Here is a 23,512-nt window from a genome sequence, read left to right on the forward strand (position 1 = left end):
CTAAAGAAAAGAGCTTGTGGGAAAGAGAGAAAGAGGTGTCAAATGTTTCCCCTCAGCGCTCCACTTAAGGTGCGGTGTGCTGCTCTTGCAAAAATAAAGCACAGGTGGGACAAAGGTGTTCCCCCGCCCTGTTAACATGTTAACACCGGTAAAATCAAAGCTCCCCAGCAACACTGCACAGGAATTGCTGTATGCTGCAATAATAAAATGTAGATACCAAAAAAGATGGAGGAAGCATAACTTAGTTGAAAAGTTTCAAAAAGAGGTCAAAAGCTTCCCATGGTCACAGAGACGTCTTTATGGGAGGGCAAAAGTGGCACTTGCACCGGGCCTCCACCTTGGAGGGGGCCCAAGAAGGAGCCTTATTTAAAAAAAAGTCAGTTTCCCTAAGTCAACAAAATTAAGTATCGCACATCAGGATTTTCTAAGGTGTTGCTAAGGCTTAACCTATTTTCTCTCTGTTATTGACAAGCACATTTTGTTCTGATCTTTTCATCCTGTAATGCTATGTTCACTGTGGTATACATAGTTTGCATGGCACAAGACCTGTAGAATTCTCACCTTTCTGTGGGGATTATATTGATCAAATGAAATAGCCAAAGTTGAAATACAGTCTTTGCAGGTTTTCTAAAGGTTAGCATAAATCCTTTGGAGAGGCTGGTCAGTTCTGTTCTGTTCTACTAAGCTCTCCTTGTTCGCTGCTCAGTCTACTGTGTTGATACTGTTGACTTTGTCGTTCTTTTCTTATGTCTACTATTTTACACTCCAGTAACTTTTGCTTTATAGAGACTTTGCGTCTAACTTGTAAAAATCACTTGGGTGATTACAAACTCGGAAATAAAAAAAAAAGAAATACATATTGATAAATTTGAGTTCCCCGATGGTTTAGAGGATAGATCAGTGTGTTAAGCACTCATTGCAGAGACATGCATTCATATGCAAGATTACAATACCAAATTCCAGCAAGGCCGACTCAGCCTTTCGAATGTATGAAGTTGTTAAGCCTGCATGTATATGTACTTTGGTGATAATAACACCTGCAGTGCTATAAAACAATGTACCAGCACCAGATAGCGGTTGCTATAGAATGTAACATAGCGTCAGTATGGTGGTGGTCTAGAAATTGGTTTGTTTAAATGGGGAGTTGTAAAACCTAGGAAGGCACCTCCAGTGATGACAGTAACGTTTTAGAGGTGTTTATGTATCCATATTCCAAACTGTGCAACCCAAGCGTTCATGATTGGATCCTGGCTTTGCCAGCAGATGATACAGTGGTCCTGGACACATCTTATATCACTGACAGTACTGTACTGCCTCCTATGAAAAGGTTTGCTTCTCACATGCTGGTGGCATTGTTTGGCCAATTACCTGATCTTTCCTATCATGTAGGCCTTTTGAGTGGAAGGCGTTCTAGACAGAAGAATGCAGACCAGGTATTGCAAGCTTCTTACAAACATATTCTCAGGTCTGCTTATGTGACAACAAAATGTTTTTCTTTTTTGTACAATAGAAAGGTTTTTCTGCACATTTTTAAAAACCATTGCGCAACCCCTTGTTTGAGGTATATTTAAAGCTTTAAAATATAAAAGAGAAACCCATCTGAAATATTTTAAAATCACATCCATTAGTATGCTGGTATTTATATACTTTCCTTGATGATGGAGACAATGAAGCTAGAATCATTCCCATTGTTCATAATGTTTCTATAACGTTTTGTGTTTTTAACATGTTAATTTTGGGTTACGTGATTTTCAGATTTTCCAAGTCAGTTCTGTAAAATGGGATTATTTTAGTTGAGGTTAAAAACTAGAAAAGAAATTGGTAAATAGCAGAAATTGAAGAATGGGTACACATTCCAGCTTCACCTCTTAATCAATGTGTGATCCTGGGTATCTGATGTAATCTTGTATTTCCTCACCTGTCAAAATTGCAAGTCCCTAAACCTTTCAAAATTGTCAGCCCTTCAGAGTGATTTTGTTCTCAGGATATGATCTTTAAACACTCACTCATGGTTTCACTGGCTATATATAGTGTTGCTTCCTCAATAATGATAGTGAGGATTGATATATTACACACCACAGCCTCCAGTTTCTTTGCTTTCAAATGGCCACACTGCTTGAAAACCATGTCCTACTTCTAATCTCAGTCTGGCTGGATACAGACACCTTCCTGGTCTCTTCAAATCGTCACCCACTCTCTATGCTCTGGTATGTGTAGCTTTACTCTTGTTTCCCATTAGTCACCTGTATCCATGCTTGATTTGATTTTTTACATTTATAAACCCCACCAAACGAAATGAACCGTATATCGGCGCAGATGACACAACTGAAGGTAGATAAAAAAAAATAGAGAAAGATCCCAGATGAAATAGGCCAATCTACCTAAAAAGGAAAGTCTTCAGTGCCTGGCGAAATTGAAGAAGTGAGCTCATAGTTCTTAATGATAGCGGCAGAGAATTCCACAACCTGGGACCAGAGACAGAGAATCTTCTGTCACCTCTGGTTATAAAAACCGAGTGAGGGATAGTAAGGAGATGTCCGTCACAAGATCGCAGTTGTCTCATAGGTTGATATGGCTGTATTAGCTCTTGTAAATACAGCGGAGCAATACCATTAACACATTTATAGACAATACAAGCTGTCTTGAATTTGATACAATCATCGACTGATAGCCAAAGCAGCTTCTGGCGAAAAGGTGAAACGTGATCAGTTTTCCTCAACCTAAATATTAGTCTGATGGCCGCATTTTGTGCCCTATGAAGCAGCTGAAGCTGTTTGGTAGGAATACCCAACAATTGACTATTGCAATAGTCTAAGTGGGCACTAGTTAAAGCTCCTACCACAGATGCATGATCTTTGGTTGTTATATAGGGCAGTGCTTGACGTAGCATTCAGAGGACGACATTTACTGCTTTAGTCTTGGCTCCCACCTGAGCTTCACAGCCCAGGTCTTCTTGCCACATACAACCCAGATTTTTTACTTTGGATACAAATTTAAGACTCTTGCCCAAGAGTAGTGGAATAGGCAGCTTCTTGGCTGCTGACAACCGGTTTTTAGGTCCAAATAGAATTAATTCAGTTTTAGCAGCATTGAGTTGCAAATAATTCTTGGACATCCAGCTGCCTATTTCTTCCAAGCAAAGCCCTAGCTTGTTGAACGCCTCCTGAAATTTACCGATTCGTATGACGATCTGGGTGTCATCAGCATATGAATGAAAATTCAGCCCATAGCATCTCAGAATTTCAAGTAATGGCCGAATATACAAATTGCTTGAGCACGTTTCTGTCTCTGAGGCAGCTAATCTGAGTCGTTTGACTATTCTGGAATGTGTACCTTTGTCATAAAATCAGTGTCCTGCAGTATGTCCAGTGCACCTTCCACATGGCTGCTATTTATGAAATGGTTGAACACAAGTACCCTTGTCGTGGAATGCTAATGTTGCCCTTGAAATGCTACTTGTTTATCACTCTGATAACAACAAGAATGACGAGGGTAAGGTATCTGAAAGGGAGTTTATCATGCTTATTTTGATCTCTGCGAGGCAGCATATCACGCTATGGGTTGGTATCGTGACATGGGGTGCGGCGCACTAGATATTCTATATCCCTTAATTCCTTTGGTCTGTTGGAGGGGGGCCTTAAGATGGCCCTGCATGGTCAGAGTAAAAGTGAGTGCATGTGGAAAATGTTTCCCACTTAGTCTAAACACATTAGTCAAGCAAACATGCTGGGGGACTCACAAAGTGGGGAGAATTTCACTCAAGAAGGAAAATATACCTAACATGGCATGATGAGGGAGATCAACGGGTCAGAGTAACATCGTCAGCGTGAAAGTGAGCATTCCATGTGATAATGTCCCTGTAAAAAAGTCCCCAAAAAATGGAAGTTTTTTGCAGCAACATTATCACATTGAACATGCGGGGGGCATCACTGCAACCCCCAAAACCTTTTTTGTTTCGAGGGAGTGGGGGGACACCACTGCAACCCTTGTTCCCCTTGACCCTGTAGATATGATCACTATATATCATGTCGCCACAACATTTTCCCAGTGACATTATGTATGGTGACCATATATATGGGGAAATGATTACCTGATACCAAAGTGAGTGCTTGTGGAAAATGGTTCCCTCTCAGGAGAATCAATCCAAACATCGAATAGTCAAACGAAAATGCTGGGTGACTCTAGAATTTCACTCCAGAAGGAAAATCTACCTAAAATGGCATTATGAGGGAGATCAACAGGAACGCACAGAGTTAAACCATGGAAATATGAGTGCATTGGTTATTGAAGAGAGTGTGAGATGTGTCTGTGCTTTGCGGTTATTATGATATATTTAACCCCAACCTAGTCATACCCTATTTAGGCCTAAAATTAAAGGGGCAAAAAGGCAAGTACTGACGGGCTACGGTCCTTACACAAGCAAGCAATTTGCTGACCACTGTTTTCTTAATATTCTTTATAACCCTGATTTCAGTCTACCCAAACCCTTTGGCACCTTTGCTTTGTATAGTAAACCCTTTTTGTGCCCGACTAACTGGGCTCCAAGGTGCATGTTGAACTTTGTTGGGACAGATTTTCTTTTTGCTGCTCTGCCCCTATACACATCTATGGAACCCCATAACATTTTGCTGTTGTTTTGTACCCATCTCAACTTTTGAAGGCAAGGCTTTTTACTTAACTTGATATGCTCAGCTCCTCTGCATTGGATTACTGATCAGTCCTTATGGCTATTGGTGCAGGCAAACTCTTATTTTCTGTTGTAGAACTCTATTTGACACTGCAATCAACACCTTACAGTGCGGTAGGAATACTTTGTAGCCTAGTTTTACAGTATCTTACTCTTACGTCCCGTCCCCTTTCCTCCATACTGCATGGGCGTGGGCGTCCCTTCGAAGGGACGGGAAGTGGAACCCTTTTCACCAGAAAAAAACTTAAATGGAGAGGCGCGCGGGGGTGCGGGCCAGGGAGCATGTGCTGCCCTGACTCCGCCCTCCGGTGCCACTCCTCGGTCCCCTATTCCGCGCCGACGGAAACGGCCCGAATTCACCAGCGCTCCTGGCTTTGGCCATGTAATTCCACGCACGGATACTACTTCTTGTCTTTTTTTGTCTTTTTATCATTCAGGTACTCAGTCCTCAGGTGCCACGCTCCTTCCCGGCGCATGTCGACTTCCACAGGGTTCAGCAGGTGTCCATCCTGCTACGGGCTCTTCCCAACTTCAAACCCCATGCCCTCTGCCTATGTTTCCTTGGCCCAGACCACGGTTGGCAAGCTTGTTCAGCGTGTGACTCGCTGTCATCGAAAGTGCTGAAGAACAGACTAGCCAGGAGGCGGGAGCTCTTCCAGAAGTCGCCTCCAGAGGACCTCAAGTACTTTGTGAAACACTGAGCCAGGACCAAGGAAGGGCTGCTATTTTCCATCGCACTCCGCCAAGGAGACTCCTTCCCCGAGGCTGCTTCAACTACCAGCCCTCGGGCCGAGGGATCCTCCCGGTGGCAGCATTGAGGGACCGGAAGATTCTTGTATCGGATTGTCATCTTAGAGGCTCCGTCCTTGTACTGGCAATATGGCTGAGGGGCTATGCCCTAGCACCGGCAATACGTCCGAGGGAGTGCCTTAAACGCAGCTATACCGACCCCCGGGTTGAGGGTGTCACACCTACCAGGCCTAGGCCCGAGGAGCAGGGTAGGCCTTGTGATCCACATACAAGAGTCCTGGAGAAGGCTGGGCCCAGCGAGCCGAGCAACACGTTTCAGGCACGTGGCAGGCAGCTCGACAAGATGGCCGCCGCGCCAGACAGACACCTGTCCGACGCCATTCCAGGGGTTCGGGGAAGAACAAGTGTCGAGGTGGGACTGGCATCAACCAGCTAGGTGGCCGACAGCCTATCCTTATTATGCGCAGGGGAGCTTCCCACTGCGTCCATACGGGCAGGGTATGCAGCTGCTCCGGCAGCCCCCGGTTACCCCTTCAGTACCCCCTACCCCTCCTCAGATCAGTGAAGAGGGGTTCTTCAAGAGGTTCCTCAGGCTCATGAAGTCACCTCGGATGGGAGTTATCCTCAAGGACACCATCAGGGAAGTCATCCCGACTATGCTAGTGGCACCACAGGCGCAGGCGCCCCCCGCTCCGGTGCAACTGCTGGTCCCGGCTCCCCAGCCAACTTCTCAGGCGGTTCCGTACCATCATCTGCTGCCTCCTCAGCCCCCGGCTGCGGTCCCTTTGCCCCAGCCTCTGGCTCCATCTACTCCCCCACCTCCGCAGGATCCTTCTGATCCGCAGGACACGAATGACAAGGAGGATCCGGATACGCCATCCTCAGCCAGGGCCTTCCACGAACATCTTGCTGGGCTGGCGGAATAACTGGGTGCCCCAGCCTGAGGTCGAGCAGCCGGCAGAGGGGATTCTGGCTGAAGTCCTCACGCAACACCCCTCTGCCAAAACAGGGATTCCTCTGCAGACCGATGTAGTCTCCCTGGCCAAGAATGGTTGTCTTAAGCCCCACTCGGCCCAGCCGGTCAATCGACGCCTGGACGCCAAGTACAGGCAGATGGAGGGGGATACACTCTTGCTCTCGGCCCATCCTCAACCACACTCCTCGGTGATCGCTGCAGCATCACTATACTCCAAGCCTCAGTCATTCTCCGCCGCCTCCTCTCTGGCTCTAGTAGGCAAGGAGGAGAAGATCTTGGAGGCGTACAGAAAGAAACTCTATTCCAACGCATCCCTGCACCTTCGTCAAGCCAATGCCGATGCCATGCTGGCTGCCGCTAACCAGAGGTTATGGCGGGAAATTGCTCCCGGAACTCCCTACGCAGAGCCAATCACGTTTTAGGGCGGGGTTGACAGAGGCCAAGCTGGTGGCGCATGACCTCACTGTGGCCCATATCGACACCTCTGGCCGTGCCATCTGTCTCGCCATGGATATGAGAAGGACAGCCTGGCTCTGGGCCTCGAAATTCAACCCGGATGTCCAGGAAAGCATATAAGATCTACCTTTCGGGGGTGAGGGGGGAGAGAACCTCTTCCACTCCACCACAGATGAAGTGCTGGACAAGAAGAAATACAGCTCACAAACGGCCAAGTCTTTATTCATCTTGACAAAGACCACACCCAAGTCGTACACCCAGTCACAGCAGCGCTCTGACAGGGGGCGCACATATGGAGGGTTCCGCGGCTTCCAGGAACGGAGATCCAGGACCACTCGCCATCTCCGAGCCAGCGCAAGCAACAAAAAGTGGGGGGCGGGGTGTAAGGGCTTTTTCCAGTCCCCCTCCTCTGCGACAGCCTCTGAGGGAAAGAAGGCATGACACGCCCTTTCAGGTACACATATCTCCAGTGGGGGGCAGGCTTGCTCTCCATGCACATTTCTGGTGCCAGACTTTAGAGAACCCCCCTGGATTCTCTCTGTAGCATCCAAGGGGTACCACCTACCTATCCCATCCTCTCCTCCCCCCTCAACTTGCTCAGGTTGGGATAGCAACTCTTCTGGCGAAGATCCGATTGCTCGTAGAGAGCAAGTCAGTAGAGGAAGTACCAGCCTCCCAGCGAGGCTTGGGCTTTTACTCCAGGATTTTTGCCATTCAGAAGAACCACCAGGCGGGCCTGAGAGTTGTGCTGGACCTTTCCACCCTCAACCTCTCCTTACCCCTTCAGAAATTCAAGATGGTTACACCAGCTCTTATAGCGGAGACGTTGTGCAAGGGAGACTGGATGTGTTGCCTGGATCTGTAGGACGCGTACCTACACGTCCCGATTTGGCAGCCCCATTGTTCTTTCCTATGGTTCAGGATCATGGGCTACCATTTTCAATACAAGGTCCTTCCCTTTGGCCTCAATTCGGCCCCCAGGGTCTTTACCAGGCTCATGAATACAGTGCCTGCCCTCCCCGGAGCGCAGGGCCTCCACATCTACCCATACCTCGATGACTGGCTTGTCAGGGCTACATCTACGGAAGTGTTTCACCACTCTTCCCGTGCCCTTATGAACACACTGCACGATCTGGGCTTCTCGCTCAATGTCAAGAAGTCGCAGCTGCAGCCCACGCAGACTCTGACATTCTTGAGCTTCATCTGGGACACATGCTCTGAGAAGGTATTTCCATCGAAGGAAAAGATCTCGGCCATCAAGAGGGCCACCACCCACTTCCTCAGCAGAGAGGTGACCTCGACATGGTGGTACAAGCATCTCCTGGGTCTCTTGGCGGCGGTCCTCTTAGCTGCCCCACACTCGAGATTGAGGATGAGGAGGATTCAGCTGCACTTCGCAGCCTCATGGAACCAGGAGCTGGGCTCTCAATCAGTGATGATCAACGTTCCTCCATCCCTCCACCCGGACCTAACCTGGTGGTCTAGGGACTGCAACCTACAGACGGGCAAGCCCTTTCAGCCACCCACCCCGCAGGCCACCATCACCACAGACTCCTCGTTCGAGGGCTGGGGAGCCACCCTGGACGATCTCTCGGTCCACGGCACCTGGACCTGACAGGAGCAGGAATACCACATCAATTGGTTAGAGCTGAACGCCATCATGTGTTGGGGAGAATTCTCATTAATATGGCTAATTTCCCTCACCTAGTGAGTCCCTCAGCAGCTTTTCTGGAATTCTGGGGTTTATTTTTTCCACCTGGTAAGAGTGTGAGCCTTTTTTCCACTTACACGTGCTTTTGCCATGTGTATTACTACTTTTTGTGTGATCCTGGGCTCTGGAGCCACACCACTCCATGAGCCCCACTTTTTGTGTGTGTTACACTGCACCTTCAGTGCAGTGACACAGGGTTGTCTTTCAGACTTCCCACTGACTCCATTTTTCTGGGGCTGAGCCCCAGAAACATGTAAAGTTGCCATTAACTTTATATAGTCACTTTAAACTACAGACCCAGTACACCCCATCTTACATGGAGTATTGGAAATGGTTAATTCCTACCCCTTTTTTCTGTGCCTCTTGGAGCTTTGTTTTGCTCTTTTAACTTTAGACTTGGCTGGTGGCAGTGGTATCTACCCTAACTTTTCTACCGCAATTATACTATATAAACGCAATACTGTTTTAGGCTATTGTATTAGCCTCGAACATAAACCCGCTTGACCAAATACTTTTTATTTTGCCTCCAGTCGGGTTTAGTCGCCGTTTCATTTTGTTAAAGTCCTTCTTGTGTTTTGCTTTTCGCACCAAACCAGTCCAGAAGCCCTCCTTTGGCGTCTGGGTGTCTTGGTGGGCTGAATGTGAGGGAGGGGTTTAGTCACCCCCTGCACAGGGTCTCCTTGGAGACCCAAGTCGCACTTTGTGTCAATTGGCTGAGGTGGTTGTCCGGGCCGGACAACCCCCCTGCTGAGTGATTGACAGCCAGGCTGTGTGAATGGGGGATTTTGGCATAAAAGGCAGGGCTCTTGGGCTGGAAGTCAGTCGCCACTAAAAACTGCAAGAACCAAAGAGAAGCGGAGAAGAAGACGGCTGCTGCAACTCCCGCGTCCCGGTGGAGCCCTGCTGCAGTCCTGAGCGATCTACACTTATACGACAGAGAAGATCCAGTCCGGAGTCGTCTTCCCTTGAGCCTGGTGAGATCAACCAGCTCATCTTCCACAGCCAGAGGATCCTCTTCTTGGTCGAAATCGCTGCACACAGCTGTAGTGGTCCGGATAGCCATCGGAAGAGCCTCTCCTGTTTTAAAGGAGCACACCTTTTATTCACCGTTGCTTCGCTGCTGCTGGCCTCATCCCTGGGTAGTGCAGATCGCTCCAGACATGGTCCTTGTTGTCCCCACGACTGAAGCTCCAGGAACCGTGAGTCTGCAGGAACCACCAGGAACAAGTGGTGTGCCACCAGCTTTCTCCAGCGAATAAGGTACTGTGTCCGACTTCGAGGAATTGGGGTGAACCCTTCTTCCTCACCAAAGGCTTGTCCTTTTCTTCCTTCACTCTTATAACTTTTGCCTCCCTTTGTGACGATATCTAAGTACTCCTGGCAATCTCGAATCGTGAACTGTACTAACCGTGTGATCCTCGGCAATAGTACCCCTGTTACATTTGACAATGGCGCAGGCCTATTGACTTTTATCTACTGGTTAGAAGGTGCCCTCTGATTCTATCTGCCTTGACAAAAGTATTGCCTATGATTTTTATCCCCAATTTTCTTGTGTTAATTCATGTGCTAAGTGTGATTGACTTTGGTTACATTTCTTCCCGTGGGTACGCTTCTCTTTAGTAAGACCGAACTGTCATTACTGTCAAAAAGTGACTGCGTATGTACTTACGGTAACATCTGTTTCACAACACCGGTCTGTCAAAGCCTAAGGTACTTACCTTGAATTGTTCTGCACAAGGGGGAATTTGTTGTGTGTAGTATATTTGAAGTGTGGTTTTATTTTTATAGAAATGAAGTGTTTTGTGAATAGATAGTTTAAAAATAAATGTACTTGTATTTTTTAACCAGAAACCTTGAGTCAGTGTTTGCTTGAGTCACAGTAATCATAGTCCTTTGTGTAATCTCTACTACTGCTCATTTGCTCTTGAAATAAGTCTGGCTGCTCATCCATTGCTACCACTCCTTCTGTGTATTACAGGCTTGTACCAAAGGTGAAATTGTATTACCACTGGAGTCTTAATTGTTTGCAGTGGCCCCTAAGGGCACTGCATAGGATTCTGCCTAACATCTGGCAAGCGCTCACAGCATTCCTACCACTTCTCAGGGGCAAGGTTGTCCTCATGCAGACAGACAACTCGACCAGCATGTACTACGCCAACAGGCAGGGAAGCACCAGATCCCTCCTCTGTTCAGACTGGCAATCAGCATGTGGGAGTGGGCCCTGGAAAACATCTACCTCATGGCAGTCCACCTCCTGGAGGAATCCAACCTGGTGGCGGACAGGCTCAGCAGGTTGGGAGCGGACAATTACGAGTGGCAGCTAAACAACCTTGTTATTCAGGAGATCTTCAACAGGTGGGGCTCATCCCAAGGTGGATCGCTTTGCCACCTGGGACAACAAGAAGTGCCCTCAGTTCGCCTCCTGGCAGGGACAGGGCCCCGGCTCCCTGGGCGACGCATTTCGGCTTCAGTGGAACGGCATGAGGGCTTACGCCTTTCCACCCACGCCGCTAATTCAGTGATTTGCAAGATCAAGGAGTCTCACCTACCCATCATTCTAATAGCTCCTTGGTGGCTGGCTAGGCCTTGGTTTTCAGAGCTGCTCAGCCTCTCTGAGATGTCTCCGATTCACCTCCCGATGGGCCCAGCACATCTTCTGGCGCAGCAGGGGGTGCAGGGTCATCCACCCCGCACCACACAAACTAGCCATCACAGCGTGATACCCGAGCAGGTAGCCTTGCAGCACCTCAGCCTCTCCCAGGCTAATCTGGAAATGATACAGGGCGCAAGGAGCAAGGTTACCAGGGCCCATTATAAAAGTAAATGGACCAGATTCTGCCACTGGGCAGACTCCAAGGACAACTACTCCCTGGCATGTACCTTGGACGACGTGCTCTTCTTCTCGGTGCACCTCGCCCACTCTGGGGTGCAGGTGGACACCTGCCGTACATACCTCGCAGCCGTCGGAGTTAACAGAAACTCGGAGGACGGGACCTTCTCCTCCCCCAGTCCTATTGTCAAACATTTGACGGGGCTCGCCCAGCTCTCACCGCCTGTCAAGAGGCCGCACCAGTGTGGGACCTCAACATTGTCTTGGGTGCTTTGGCGCACAAACCGTTTCAGCCAGTGGCTTCCGCGGACATCAGGCTGGTCACCATCAAGACAGCCTTACTAGTCTGCCTCACCTCGGCTCTTAGAGTCAGAGCAAACCAGGGGCTGGTCGCCTCGGAACCATAAACTACCTTTCACAGGGACAAAGTAGTCCTGCGGACACACCCAGCATTTCTGCCATAGGTGCCGTCTGCTTTCCACTTGAACTAGGAAATCGTCCTTGCTATGTTCTTTGCCGATCCTAAGGACGAAGCACAGAAAATGCTGCACTGCTTGGATGTCAGTCGTGCCCTGAAATACTACTTGAACAGGACCAAGGGCTTCTGCAAATCGGATGCTCTGTTTGTCACCCCCAAGGCCACCATATCCCGCTGTATGCTACCGGCCATCAAGGAAGCGTACGAGGGCCAGCACAAGCTGCTTCCGGCCAACATGCACGCCCACGCAGTCAGGGCCAAGGCAACGGCCATCGCACTCCAGCGCCATGTCCCTTGGCCAGTCATAAGTAGGGCGGCCACTTGGGCCACTCCCTCAGCTTTCTGCAAGCATTACTGTTTGGATGCCGGCTCTAGATCTGATGCGGCTTTCAGACAGGCGGTTCTCAGGAACCTATTTGCTTAAGGAGGTTCTCCTCTCCACCCTGGGGCTTCATTCAGTTGTAATCTCCCATGCACTATGGAGGAAAGGGGACAGGACGTTAGTAATTATAAGTTACTCACCGTAGTGACTAACGTACTCTTAGTCCATCCTCCCCCCTAATAATACTGTTGTCATTGGGTAATGTAAAATCTAGTGTCAACGCGTCAATGGGGACTGAGGTGTGGCGCCAGAGGGCAGAGTCAGGGTAGCACATGCTCCCTTTGCCGCACCCCTGTGCGCCTCTAAATTTAAAGGGGAAGGTTTTTCTGGTGAAAAAGGTTCCGTCTCCCGTCCCTTGGAAGGGGCGCCCATGCAGTATGGAGGAAAGGGGACTATGGACCAAGAGTCGTTAGTCACTACGGTGAGAAATGTATAATGAATCACTCGCCTACCCACTTAAGATTGCTCATCCATTGCTTACGCTAGGTTGGCTAGGCAAAGCGTGCGTAAACCCGTGCCTAGATGTGTCATTTACTCTTATTCCCTGAAAACAGTGGCGAGAAATCTCCCATTAGTGTGCCTCTTTACTAAGTCTTTAAACATCTGTTCCCATATAGTGATATAAATCCTACAAATGTCAATTATGATTTTGTAGGAAGAATTTAACTGCAGGCATTCTAAGGGCTGGGGTACAGGGATTTCAAAAAAACACATGCACACAAAGCCATGTCTCATTGTGTAATCTGTCCTCTTTCTTCTTTCCAGAGACCTAGATTTCTCAGAGTTTATCATCAAGCCGAGGACGGATTTGGATCCTGCCCCATATAAATATGATCTCATTGCAGTTTCAAACCACTATGGAGGCCTCCGTGATGGTCACTGTACGTAATCCTATCCCCAACAGAATGTATCTCATTATATTCTGTTGGGCTACGAAATTAATCTTTTATCTTGCTCTATATTGCTAATGTCCAGTTTTTGGTTTGCTCCCTTTTTGTCTAAATCTTAATTGATTGATGCAAATTGTCCAATGTATGGTAACATCTACTGGAAAACCTTTGATGGTGCAATTGTAGCTCATATTTGTGATGTTGGGTCTAATTATGCAGTTGATAGTATAGTTTGAAACAATCTTTACAGCTTCCCATGGAAATTAGTGTCTAGTTATTCAAGTCTTAAATTTACTTAACTGAGATAACATTCAGTATCATGCATTTTAATCTGTAATAATGTATGTATTCATTTCTCCAGCATGGATTCACATGCTCATGAATATTACCCGTCATCTGGCTGGGAATTCTCAGTAAAAGAAAAATCTGTTTCACTTTCACTTAGAACCTGTATTTCTCCTCTAAACCAATCACTGTCCTTTCGGTCATACTGCCCACATCCAATGACTGCCCTGTCCCTAAACCCCTCCTCTGGCAGCCATCTTCAGATTTTTACTGCACGCGTAAGTGTTGGGAGTCCTTAAGTTTGCTCTCCAAACAATTTCGCGCCCTACAACCATGATGGAGGAGAAGGGGTGGGAAGGTCCCTCTTCAAGCCTGCACCAAATGCGGGCTACAGAATCTGTTTGTGAAGGACAAGCACCTGCAATGCCTCTACTGCCTGCATTCATACCACAAGGAGGTGGAGTGGGAGATATGCCTTGGGTTCTCCAAGAAGACGAGGCACAGGCACAGTAGACTGGTGGCGTGGCTTAACGCCAAGGCCTCTGACCCATGCTCCAAGCAGGGTCATGTCTCACCCAGGACTGGCCGGTCCGAGGAGCGGTCTTCTAAGTCTTTTGAAGGCGCCTCATTTGTGGGGGCCCAAGATAAGGCCTAGAACCGCAAGTCCGATTCTGCCGGGTTCGCTGCAGAAGCTGGTCCCAATGTGGATAGGACGTGATCGATATCCCCTTCCTCCTCCATTGCAAGCCAGCAATCGAGCACCTCCTTGAAAAGGATGTCATCTACCCTGGCTAAATTACGTGAGAAATCCAAGAAGCTGCAGACGGGGGGAGAAGAAGGCCGAACTGCCCAAACAAGCCCAATCGGCACAGGCTAAAACCTTGTCGGCGACTGAGTTGGTGACTGCTATTGCCACGACCGCTAACGGCGCTGACCCTGCGAAGGTAGCCCCCACAGCCCAGAAGGTGTGCCTACACCCAAGGCGCGACACCGCCACAGTGATTTTGGCAAAGTCTGCTGGCAAGCCAGAAGGGGGGATACCGGCTCAGGCCCCGGTTGAAGACAATCGGGAGGGTGGAGGGGGGACAATGGACATTTCCTTGGATATTCTGTCGACCCTGCACATCTTGGTGTCAGAGATGAGATCCAGATAAGGATGCCTCCGGCGCTGGTGGTTCCCTAGGTCCCCGATCAGTCTCCAGCAAAGAGGAAGCGCCATCCGATGCCCCCATTTCAACTTCCGCCACCACGTTGGATCCCGTCTCCCCCAGCAGACCCAGAAATGGGTACAGGGACAGATACGGCCATGACGACAAGGATATTATCGCAGTGACGGCTAATCTCTGCATTTAGATGCTCCACATAGGTTTTCCCCACCAGATGAGGTGGGTTCTTTCCACTCCGTGATCTCCAGAGCCTCCAAGCTGTTCCAGCTAGTGCCCGAGGAAACCAGGAAGAAGGGCTTCTTCTACCAGAGGCGCAGGGCCAAGAGGAAGACGATAATGGCCGTACCCCTTCTGGGCCACGTTTGGCTTGAGGGTGTGGCCCTCATGAAGAACCCTTGCTCGGCTCCAGCCAAACGGGATAGGCTGGAGAAGTAGTAGTGGGTGCCGGACTCTGCACCCATGTGCCTGAGGTTGCAGCCATTGCTGGATTTGGTAATTTCGGTGGCCGCAAGGAAGCGGTTGGCCACCCATCTTCGTTTCCTCCGGACAGCGAGGGGAAGAGGATTGACGCCATGGGAAAGAAGGTGATTTACACTGTGGTGTCCACTATCAAGGCAGCCAATGCACTGGCGATCCTAGACCGGTACGACAGGGAGTTGTGATACAAGCTGGGGCCTATTCTGGAGTTCCTCCCCAACGATGAGAAAATGGGAGGCAATTGCTTTCTTCAAGAAGGGGAGGTAGCGTCTGATCACCCCATCACAGTGGCATTGGACGTTGCTGATACAGGGTTCCGGCAACTGGGGAACAGTGTCTGCCTTCGTCACCAAGGCTGAATGAAGGCCATGAATTTCCGTCAGGATGTCCAAGTGAAGGTGCTGGACAAGCTATTCGACACAGAATTTGTTTGGGAAGGTCGTTGACAAGTCCCTCCAAGTAATCAAGGCAGATACGGAGACGGCCCGTTCCCTGGGCACTCTACAGCAGCACCGCTCTTCTTTTCACTCCTCCAGAAGAAAGTCAAGCAGGTCTTCCAAAGATTTCTGCACTTCGTACTGACAGCCTTCCAGATCCACAACTCAGGAAGCCTACAGAGGCGTTCCCAGGAATACGGTAGCCGAGGACAGTGTCGCCCAGAGGGCAGCACGCGGGCACCGAAGCAAGCCTGAACCAACCGCGACTTTGGGCCCCCACTTGTGCACCACGTTGGGAGACTGGCTGACAAAGTTGATCAGTGAGTGGGAAAAGATCACCACTGACAGATGGGTGCTGGACGCTCTCGCCCAAGGACGCACACTGAAGTTTTAACGCAGGTATTCGTGGGTCCGTCTGGTTACTCGTCAGGAGCAGCACATCCCTCAGCTCCTGGAGGAGGTACGGGCATATGCTGTGAAAAGGGGCGATAGAGCTAGTTCCCCAATGGCTCCGGGGCTCCGGAGTCTATTCCAGATGCTATCTGGTCAGAAAGAAGTCGGGTAGCTGGAGGGGCTCACCCTAGACCTACGACGTGTAAACAAATACCTAAAGTCCCAAAAGTTCAGGATGGTCACGTTGCAGCACGTGCTCGGCCAGCTGGAAAAAGGAGATTTCTTAATGTCGTTGGACCTGGACAAGGCCTAATTCGACTTCCCCATTCAGAAGAAACATGGGAAGTTTCTGCGTTTTCGTAGTGCAGGGACAGCACTACCAGTACAAGGCTCTACCTTTCGGCTTGAAGTTGGCCCATCTACGTCTACAGGGCATACACGTATACCCGTACCTGAACGACTGGCTGATTCGCACCCGCTCGAAGACGCATGGAGACGACCGTCAAGCTTCTGACATTTCTCGGATTCTCCATCACTTTCCAAAGTTCTGCTTAACAACGTTGCAGAACGCATGGTTCCTAGGTGCCTGACTCAGTACGGTTTCTTGCCCGGCGTCGCCCTCAGATTAGAGGGTAGCATCCATTCAAGAAAAGGTGCAGAGACTGTCGTTCGACGAAGACAGCCATGGTGCGGGCCATCAAGTCGTTACTGGGCATGATGTTTCCCTGCATCTACCTCATCCGGCTCTGCAGGTTGCAAATGTGACCCCTTCAGGAGTTCCTGGACGCTCGCTGGGTACATGTGTCTGGAGGTTTCACTGACAAGATCTTGCTCAACGATGACTTCCATTGGGCAATAGGGTGGTGGGGCGTCCCGTGTCCTGGGCGTCCACTCCAACATTGCACAGGATTCCAGAACCCCCCCATTCCATGGACGCCTCTCTGGCGGGATGGGGAGCACGCACCGGACGTCTGCACGCCAGAGGTCTGTGGCTGCCGGAGGAGAAGGATCTTCATATCAACATCCTGGAGCTACGGGCAGTGTTCTGGGCCCTCAAACCGTTCCTACCATCTCTGAAAGGCAAGGTGGTGAGGATCTTCACAGACAACACCACCACCATGTTCTACATCAGGAAGCAGCGGGGCACTCTATCCCCGGCGCTCTCCAAAGAAGTGCAGAACTTGTGGCGCTGGACCGTCTGACAGGGGATGTTTCTCGTCCCTTTGCACCTGGCGGGAGTCAAGAACACCATCACAGACTCCCTCAGCAGGGAACTATGCTCCTGATGAAGCTCCCACTCGTGGCAAGATCAGAGGGATTGCCAATTCATCAAATGGGGCAGACCCCAGATTGATCTGTTTGCGATGGGGGCAAACTCAAAGTGCCAGAGGTTTACCAGCAGATTCCACCAGCTGAAAAGTATGGGGGGGGGATGTCTTCTCCTTCCCGTGGGAAGTTGTTTCTGTACTAGTTTCCTCCTTTCCCGCTTCTGCTTTGAGTCATCAACACACATGCAGTGTCCAGGATGATACTCGTCACCCCAGCATGGCCGAGACAGATTTGGTATCCAGACCTTCGAGGGGATTGGTTCCTCCGACGTATTCCATATCTATGACAGGTACCACAGCTGTGCTGCTTCGGAAACCTTTTTCGGCTCCTGCGTCGATGACGTCGATGCGCCGTCGTCGAGGACCTCCTCCGACGTCATCCGATGTGATAAGTAGGACGCACGTAGCCTCAGTTCCGTTTTTTCCGCGAACGTGTTGCTTCGTGAATCTCGGTTAACGCCTCGTCTCTTTGGAGTTCTGTTCTTCTCGGTTCTTCGAACCTGTTCGTTTTTGTGAGAATCTCCTTCGTGTGAAGATGTCTTCTACTTCGTCTTCGACCCCGCGTCCGGGCTTCAAGAAGTGAGGGGAGTGTGGGTCCAAGATGTCGGTGACGGACTTGCACGACGCCTGCCTCTGGTGCCTCGGGGAGGCCCACGACACGGATGACTGTATCGACTGCCAGTCGCTCACGTCCAAAGCCTTACGTGAACGTAAGAAGTTGTTGTCGGTAGGTCGGGTGTCTAAGCCCCGGAAGTCGAAGTCTGCGGGGCTTTCGACAGATGATTCGAGAGGAGACTCTCCGCGTCATCGTCGGAAGTCTCGTGGGTCTCCTTCTAGGAGTCGGTCTCGCCACTCCTCGGCCTCTTCGAGGCATTCTCGGAAGCGCCGACAGTGGTCGTCTTCCAGTTCCTCTTCCAAGGACTCTGCCCGGCACGCCGCTTACCCCACCAGCCGTGCAACGCTGGAGGAATGGGCTTCCTTCGGGAAGAAAATGCTGGCGATTCTCGAGTCGCAGGGTACTAAGCCGTCCACGCACCCGAGTGGGGTCGGTCGTGAGACACCGCTCGCAAGAGTGGTTGGCACGAGTCAAGGGAGAGGTCCCGTTCGGACACGGGGACTCGTTCTCGACGTACCCGTTCCAGGTCCCGGTCCTCGACGCGTTCGAGACCGTGTGCACCTGTGATGTCTTCGAGGAAGACATCGACGTCTGAGGCGTTGAGGGCGTCGACAGGCTCTCTCGAGGCTCCGACTCTGAGGAAGTCGTCGAAGTAGTCGACGCTCAGGTCGTCGAAGGACACGCTCGAAGCTCTGGCTTCGAGGACTGTGTCGATGCTGGCGGCGCTGCATCTGACGTCGACGCAGATTTACTCGACGTCGACGCCAATCCTCTCGGCGCCGATGCCTGTTCTCTCGACGCCGGCGCCGATTCACTCGACGCCTTTCGAGGCCGGGGTGTCGGAGGTACCCCGTGGCATGGGGGAACCCCCTAGGAAGGCTCTTGTTAAGAGCAAGCACTCTCGGGTGCCTTCTTTTCGCCACCTGGAATATATTTCGGAGGTGGATGAGGATCTTGATGGCCTGGTTCCTAATCAGGTTCCAGATGAAATTGTCTCGGGCCATAGTCAGTTTGACGATTTGAGGCAGTCACTGCATGATGCCAGTGGACTGGACACCTTTCCGGAGGTGGAGTTTTGTAGGCCTGAGCCTGGCTCTCATGCCGATTCCTCGTACCGGCGCCTTATGGCTAGGATTTCCGAGTACTTGGGTTGGTCTGCTCCCCCGGGGGAGTTTGTGCAGGAGGATCTCACGGACATCCTTGATGTTGGTCCCCCAACGGACCCGGTACTGCCGTTTCATATGGCTCTATAGAGAAGGGTGGCGGCGGCTTGGACTGCTCAGGAGAGTCTCCCAGCGGTGGGCAGGTCCTTGTCGCGAAAATACCGTCCAGCCAGTAGCGACCCCTGCTACTTGACCAGGCACCCCACTCCGGAGAGTTTGGTGGTGCAGGCGGCCAAGGCCCCGGCAAAGCAGGCGTCGTACCCTACCATCCCTCCTGATAGGGACGACAAACGTTTTGATGGCTGGGCGAAGAAAGTGTTTTCTTCTGGTGGTATGATGCTTCAGGCGGCCAACTCCATTTGTGCCTTGTCTCGTTTCACACACACACTCTGTGGAACTGTGTTGCATTAGCGGCTGAACATATTCCCGAAGGGGACGAACGGGATGGTTTCCTTGCTATGGTCCAGGATGGTAAGGATGCCATGTGTGAGTCCGTTCAGTCGGGTCTGGACATGGCTGAATGCGTCAGCAGGTCCATGGCGGCGAGCACCGTGATACGCAGGTTTGCGTGGTTGCGGAAGTCGGGGTTTGCTCCTGATGTGCAGTCCCGGCTCCTCAACATGCCCTTTGACGGTGAACACCTTTTTGGCAGCAAGGCTGACGAGAGCCTTGAGAGGTTTCAGACCTCAAAAGCTGCAGCAAAGTCGTTGGCGCTGCAGTTCGCCAACCTCCGCCTTTTCATCCTAGGGGACAGCAATGGAGGGGTGGTTCCTTTCGCTATTACTCATCCTTCAGTAAAGCGAGAGGAGCTGGCAGTCAAAGAGGCCAACGCAGGGGTACCAGAGGTGGACGACAGGGTACCCGTGGTGCCAAGGCCGCTCGGGCAGTTGCCTCTTTGCCTTCAGGTAACGCCGCAGCCGCTACCACTCAGTCATGAGGCCATGTCCCATGGTTCGCCGGTTGGGGGAAGGCTGGCGCAGCATCTTGTAGAGTGGCGTGCCATTACTTCAGATGTGTGGGTTCTGGAGATCATAACCCACGGCTACTGTCTTCCTTTTCGGTGCAGGCCTCGCGACAATCCACCGGGGAACCTCTCTTTGCAGAGTCCGGATCCGCTCCTTGCGCAGGAAATTCAAGCCCTGCTGGAGAAAGGCACCATAGAACTGGTGCCTGTAGCGGAGAGGAACAAGGGATGGTATTCCCCTTATTTTTTGATTTCGAAGAAAGACGGGGGATTGAGACCCATCATGGACTTGCGCGGTTTGAACAAACTCCTCAGGAAGGACAAGTTCAAGATGGTTACTCTCTCTCAAGTCCTCCAGGCCCTTCAGCTTCAGGACTGGTTGGTGTCTTTCGACCTCAAGGATGCTTACTTCCATGTGCCGATCCATCCCAAGCACAAGGAATACCTGAGGTTCGCGGTTGGCGACTCGCACTTTCAGTTTCGGGTCCTGCCGTTCGGATTGACCTCCGCCCCGAGGGTTTTCACCAAGCTCATGGTGGTGGTGGCAGCGCATCTCAGGCAAGGGGGGATTCACGTCTACACCTACCTGGACGATTGGTTGATCAGGGTGAGCTCTGCCGAGCAAGTCCTGGATCATCTGTCCGTCACCTGCCACTCCCTTCACAGGCTGGGCTTCTCCCTCAATTTACAGAAGTCCCATTTGACGCCAACACAGCGGCTCCACTACATCGGAGCAGTGCTCGACACTTCCCTGGGGCAGTGTTTTTCTCCCCAGGTGAGGGCTCTTCACATTGAGCAGATGGTGCACAAGTTTCAGCATCCCCAGACGCTCCCAGCGTTCGAGTTCTTGAGGTTGCTCGGCCTCATGGCATCCTGCATTCTTCTAGTGCCAGAGGTTCGCCTGCGGATGAGATCTTTGCAGTGGGCACTCAAGATGCAATGGTCGCAGTCCTCCGGCAGGTTGTCGGACCCGGTTCAGGTGCCGCCCTCGGTCGCCCGGGATCTTCTGTGGTGGGCCGTCGAAGGCAACTTGATAAAGGGGGCTCCGTTTTGGCTTCCCTGGCCGGAGGTGACGATCGTGACGGATGCATCCCTCACGGGATGGGGAGCTCATGCCAACGGACTGACAGTCAGCGGTCGTTGGTCTCCGTCGGAGTCCAGACTCCATATCAATCTGTTGGAGCTGAGGGCCGTCAGGCTAGCCCTGAAGGCTTTTCTGCCGACTGTGCGAGGAAAGAATGTCCTGATCCTGACGGACAACACAGTGGCCATGCACTACCTCAACAAAAAGGGGGGGGCAGGGTCACTTCCTCTGTGCAGGGAGGCGATGCAGCTCGAGTCCTGGGCCATCCAGCAGGAAGTTTCGATCTCGGCAGTTCATCTGGCTGGAGACGAAAACGTGACGGCGGACGCTCTGAGCAGGCAGAGCACGATCTCTCACGAGTGGGAGTTGGCTCAAGAGATTCTCCTGGAGATCTTCGCTTTTTCGGGGACCCCTCAAGTGGATCTCTTCGCCTCCAGTGTCAACCGGAAGTGCGAGAGGTTCTGCTCGTGGGAATTTCCTCCAAAAGGAGCCTTAGGAGACGCGTTCGTGGTGAAGTGGTCATTCCCCCTGCTGTACGCGTTTCCTCCAGTCCCCGTCATCCCGCAAGTGCTGCGTAGGTTACGGAAGTTCGGTTCCCGGATGATCCTCATTGCTCCGGCGTGGGCTCGGAGGACGTGGTACCCGGACCTTCTCGACTCGTCCATCTGCCCTCCACGTCGTCTTCCCTACCGAGACGATCTGCTCTCACGGGAGGGGGGTCGGGTTCTCCATCCAGAGGTCAGATCCCTCAACCTTCACGCTTGGCTTCTGAAAGGTGGAGGTATAAGGATTGGTACCTCCCTGAAGACGTGATGGCGGTGTTGCTCTTGGCCCGAAGGCCAGCAACAAAGTCTCTGTACCGTTGGCGTAAGTTCTGCGACTGTTGCAGAGTTCAGAATGTGGATCCTTTTGCATGTGACATCCCCATGGTTCTGTCCTTTTTACTTTCTTTGGCCCACAGGGGCTTGCAAGTGGGTACCATTAAAGGTTACCTGGCGGCGCTGTCCATCTTTAAGCGCTCGTCTGAAGAGTGTTCTTACTTTAAAATCCCTTTAATTTCACAGTTTCTGAAAGGGCTCACTAATGTGTTCCCTCCGTCACCTTTCCTGGTGCCCGGTTGGGATTTAAACCTTGTTCTTAAGTTTCTTATGGGTGCTCCGTTTGAGCCTTTGCATTCTTGCCCTTTGAGGCTGTTGACTCTGAAAACTGTGTTTCTGGTTGCGGTTACTTCTGCTCGCAGAGTGAGTGAGTTACAGGCACTTTCAGTTAAGCCACCCTTCACTGTATTTCATAAGGACAGGGTTGTCCTTAGAGTTCGTCCTTTTCTTCCGAAGGTGGTTTCGGAATTTCATTTGGCCCAGAAGATTGTTCTTCCGGCATTCTATCCTCCTCCGCATCCTGGTAAGGAAGAGGAGAGGCTCCATAGGCTTGATCCTAGGAGAGCTTTAAGCTTTTATGTTTCACGCATGTCCCGGGTCAGAGTGGACGATCAACTCTTTATTGGTTACGCTGGAAAGCGTTTGGGACAGGCTGTGACAAAACAGACTTTGTCTCGCAGGATTATTTTGGCCATCTCGGAGTGTTACCGCTTAGCGGGTAACGACCCCCCGGCTGGCTTGTGAGCCCTTTCTACCAGGGGTATGGCTGCATCTACTGCCCTGCAGAGGGGTGTTCCTATTCGCAACATCTGTGATGCAGCCACCTGGGCTACTGTACATACATTTGTACGTCACTATTCCCTCGATTCCATCCAGGGACAGGATCTGGCCTTTGGCAAGGCGGTCCTTTGCTCTGCTATTTGATTGGCAAGTCTAAATTTTGATTCTAAATTCTTTCCCTCCTCCTTGATCTGGTACTGCTTTGAGAGTCTGTCATAGATATGGAATACGTCGGAGGACCCAATCCCCTCGAAGAACAAGTTACTTTCTTACCTGGTAACGTTCTTTCGATGGGATGGTCCGATGACATATTCCATATCGCTCCCTCCCTGCCTTCCCCGCTGCTTAATTTCTTTTGCGATTGCAGCTTACGTTCCGCAAGGCTTTGTGTCTGACTGGCAGTTGACTGATGTCACACGTTCTGGGGGGAAAAAACTACAACTGAGGCTACGGGCGTCGTGCGTCCTACTTATCACATCGGATGACGTTGGATGTCGGAGGAGGTCCTCAACGACGGCGCATCGACGCAGGACGCAGACGCCGAAAAAAGTTTCCGAAGCAGCACAGCTGTGGTGATTACCTGTCATAGATATGGAATACGTCGTTGGACCATCCCATCGAAAGAACGTTACCAGGTAAGAAAGTAACTTGTTCTTCTCAGCCTGTTAGCGTCGCTTCTGGTCAAGTTACAAGTGGTTTCTGGATCTTCTCACCACAGAAGGAGGCGCAATCCTTCATCACGACCCAGGATTGCTGAACCTGAGGGCTTGGCTCCTGCAGC

The 23,512-nt window shown here is 50.9% G+C and overlaps 1 protein-coding gene across 1 annotated transcript in view; it reads left to right on the plus strand.

Moving 5' to 3' along the window:
- The window catches only part of USP11 (ubiquitin specific peptidase 11), a 2,050,211-nt gene that overhangs the window by 1,825,446 nt on the left and 201,253 nt on the right, over positions 1 to 23,512 (plus strand). Inside the window, exon 19 of the mRNA XM_069647415.1 lies at positions 13,036 to 13,151. Within this exon, the coding sequence (XP_069503516.1) occupies positions 13,036 to 13,151 (116 nt within the window). The remainder of the gene's footprint in view (positions 1 to 13,035; positions 13,152 to 23,512) is intronic.

Source organism: Ambystoma mexicanum, chromosome 2q (genome assembly GCF_040938575.1).
Source record: "Ambystoma mexicanum isolate Mex_15411 chromosome 2q, UKY_AmexF1_1, whole genome shotgun sequence".
Taxonomy (NCBI): domain Eukaryota; kingdom Metazoa; phylum Chordata; class Amphibia; order Caudata; family Ambystomatidae; genus Ambystoma; species Ambystoma mexicanum.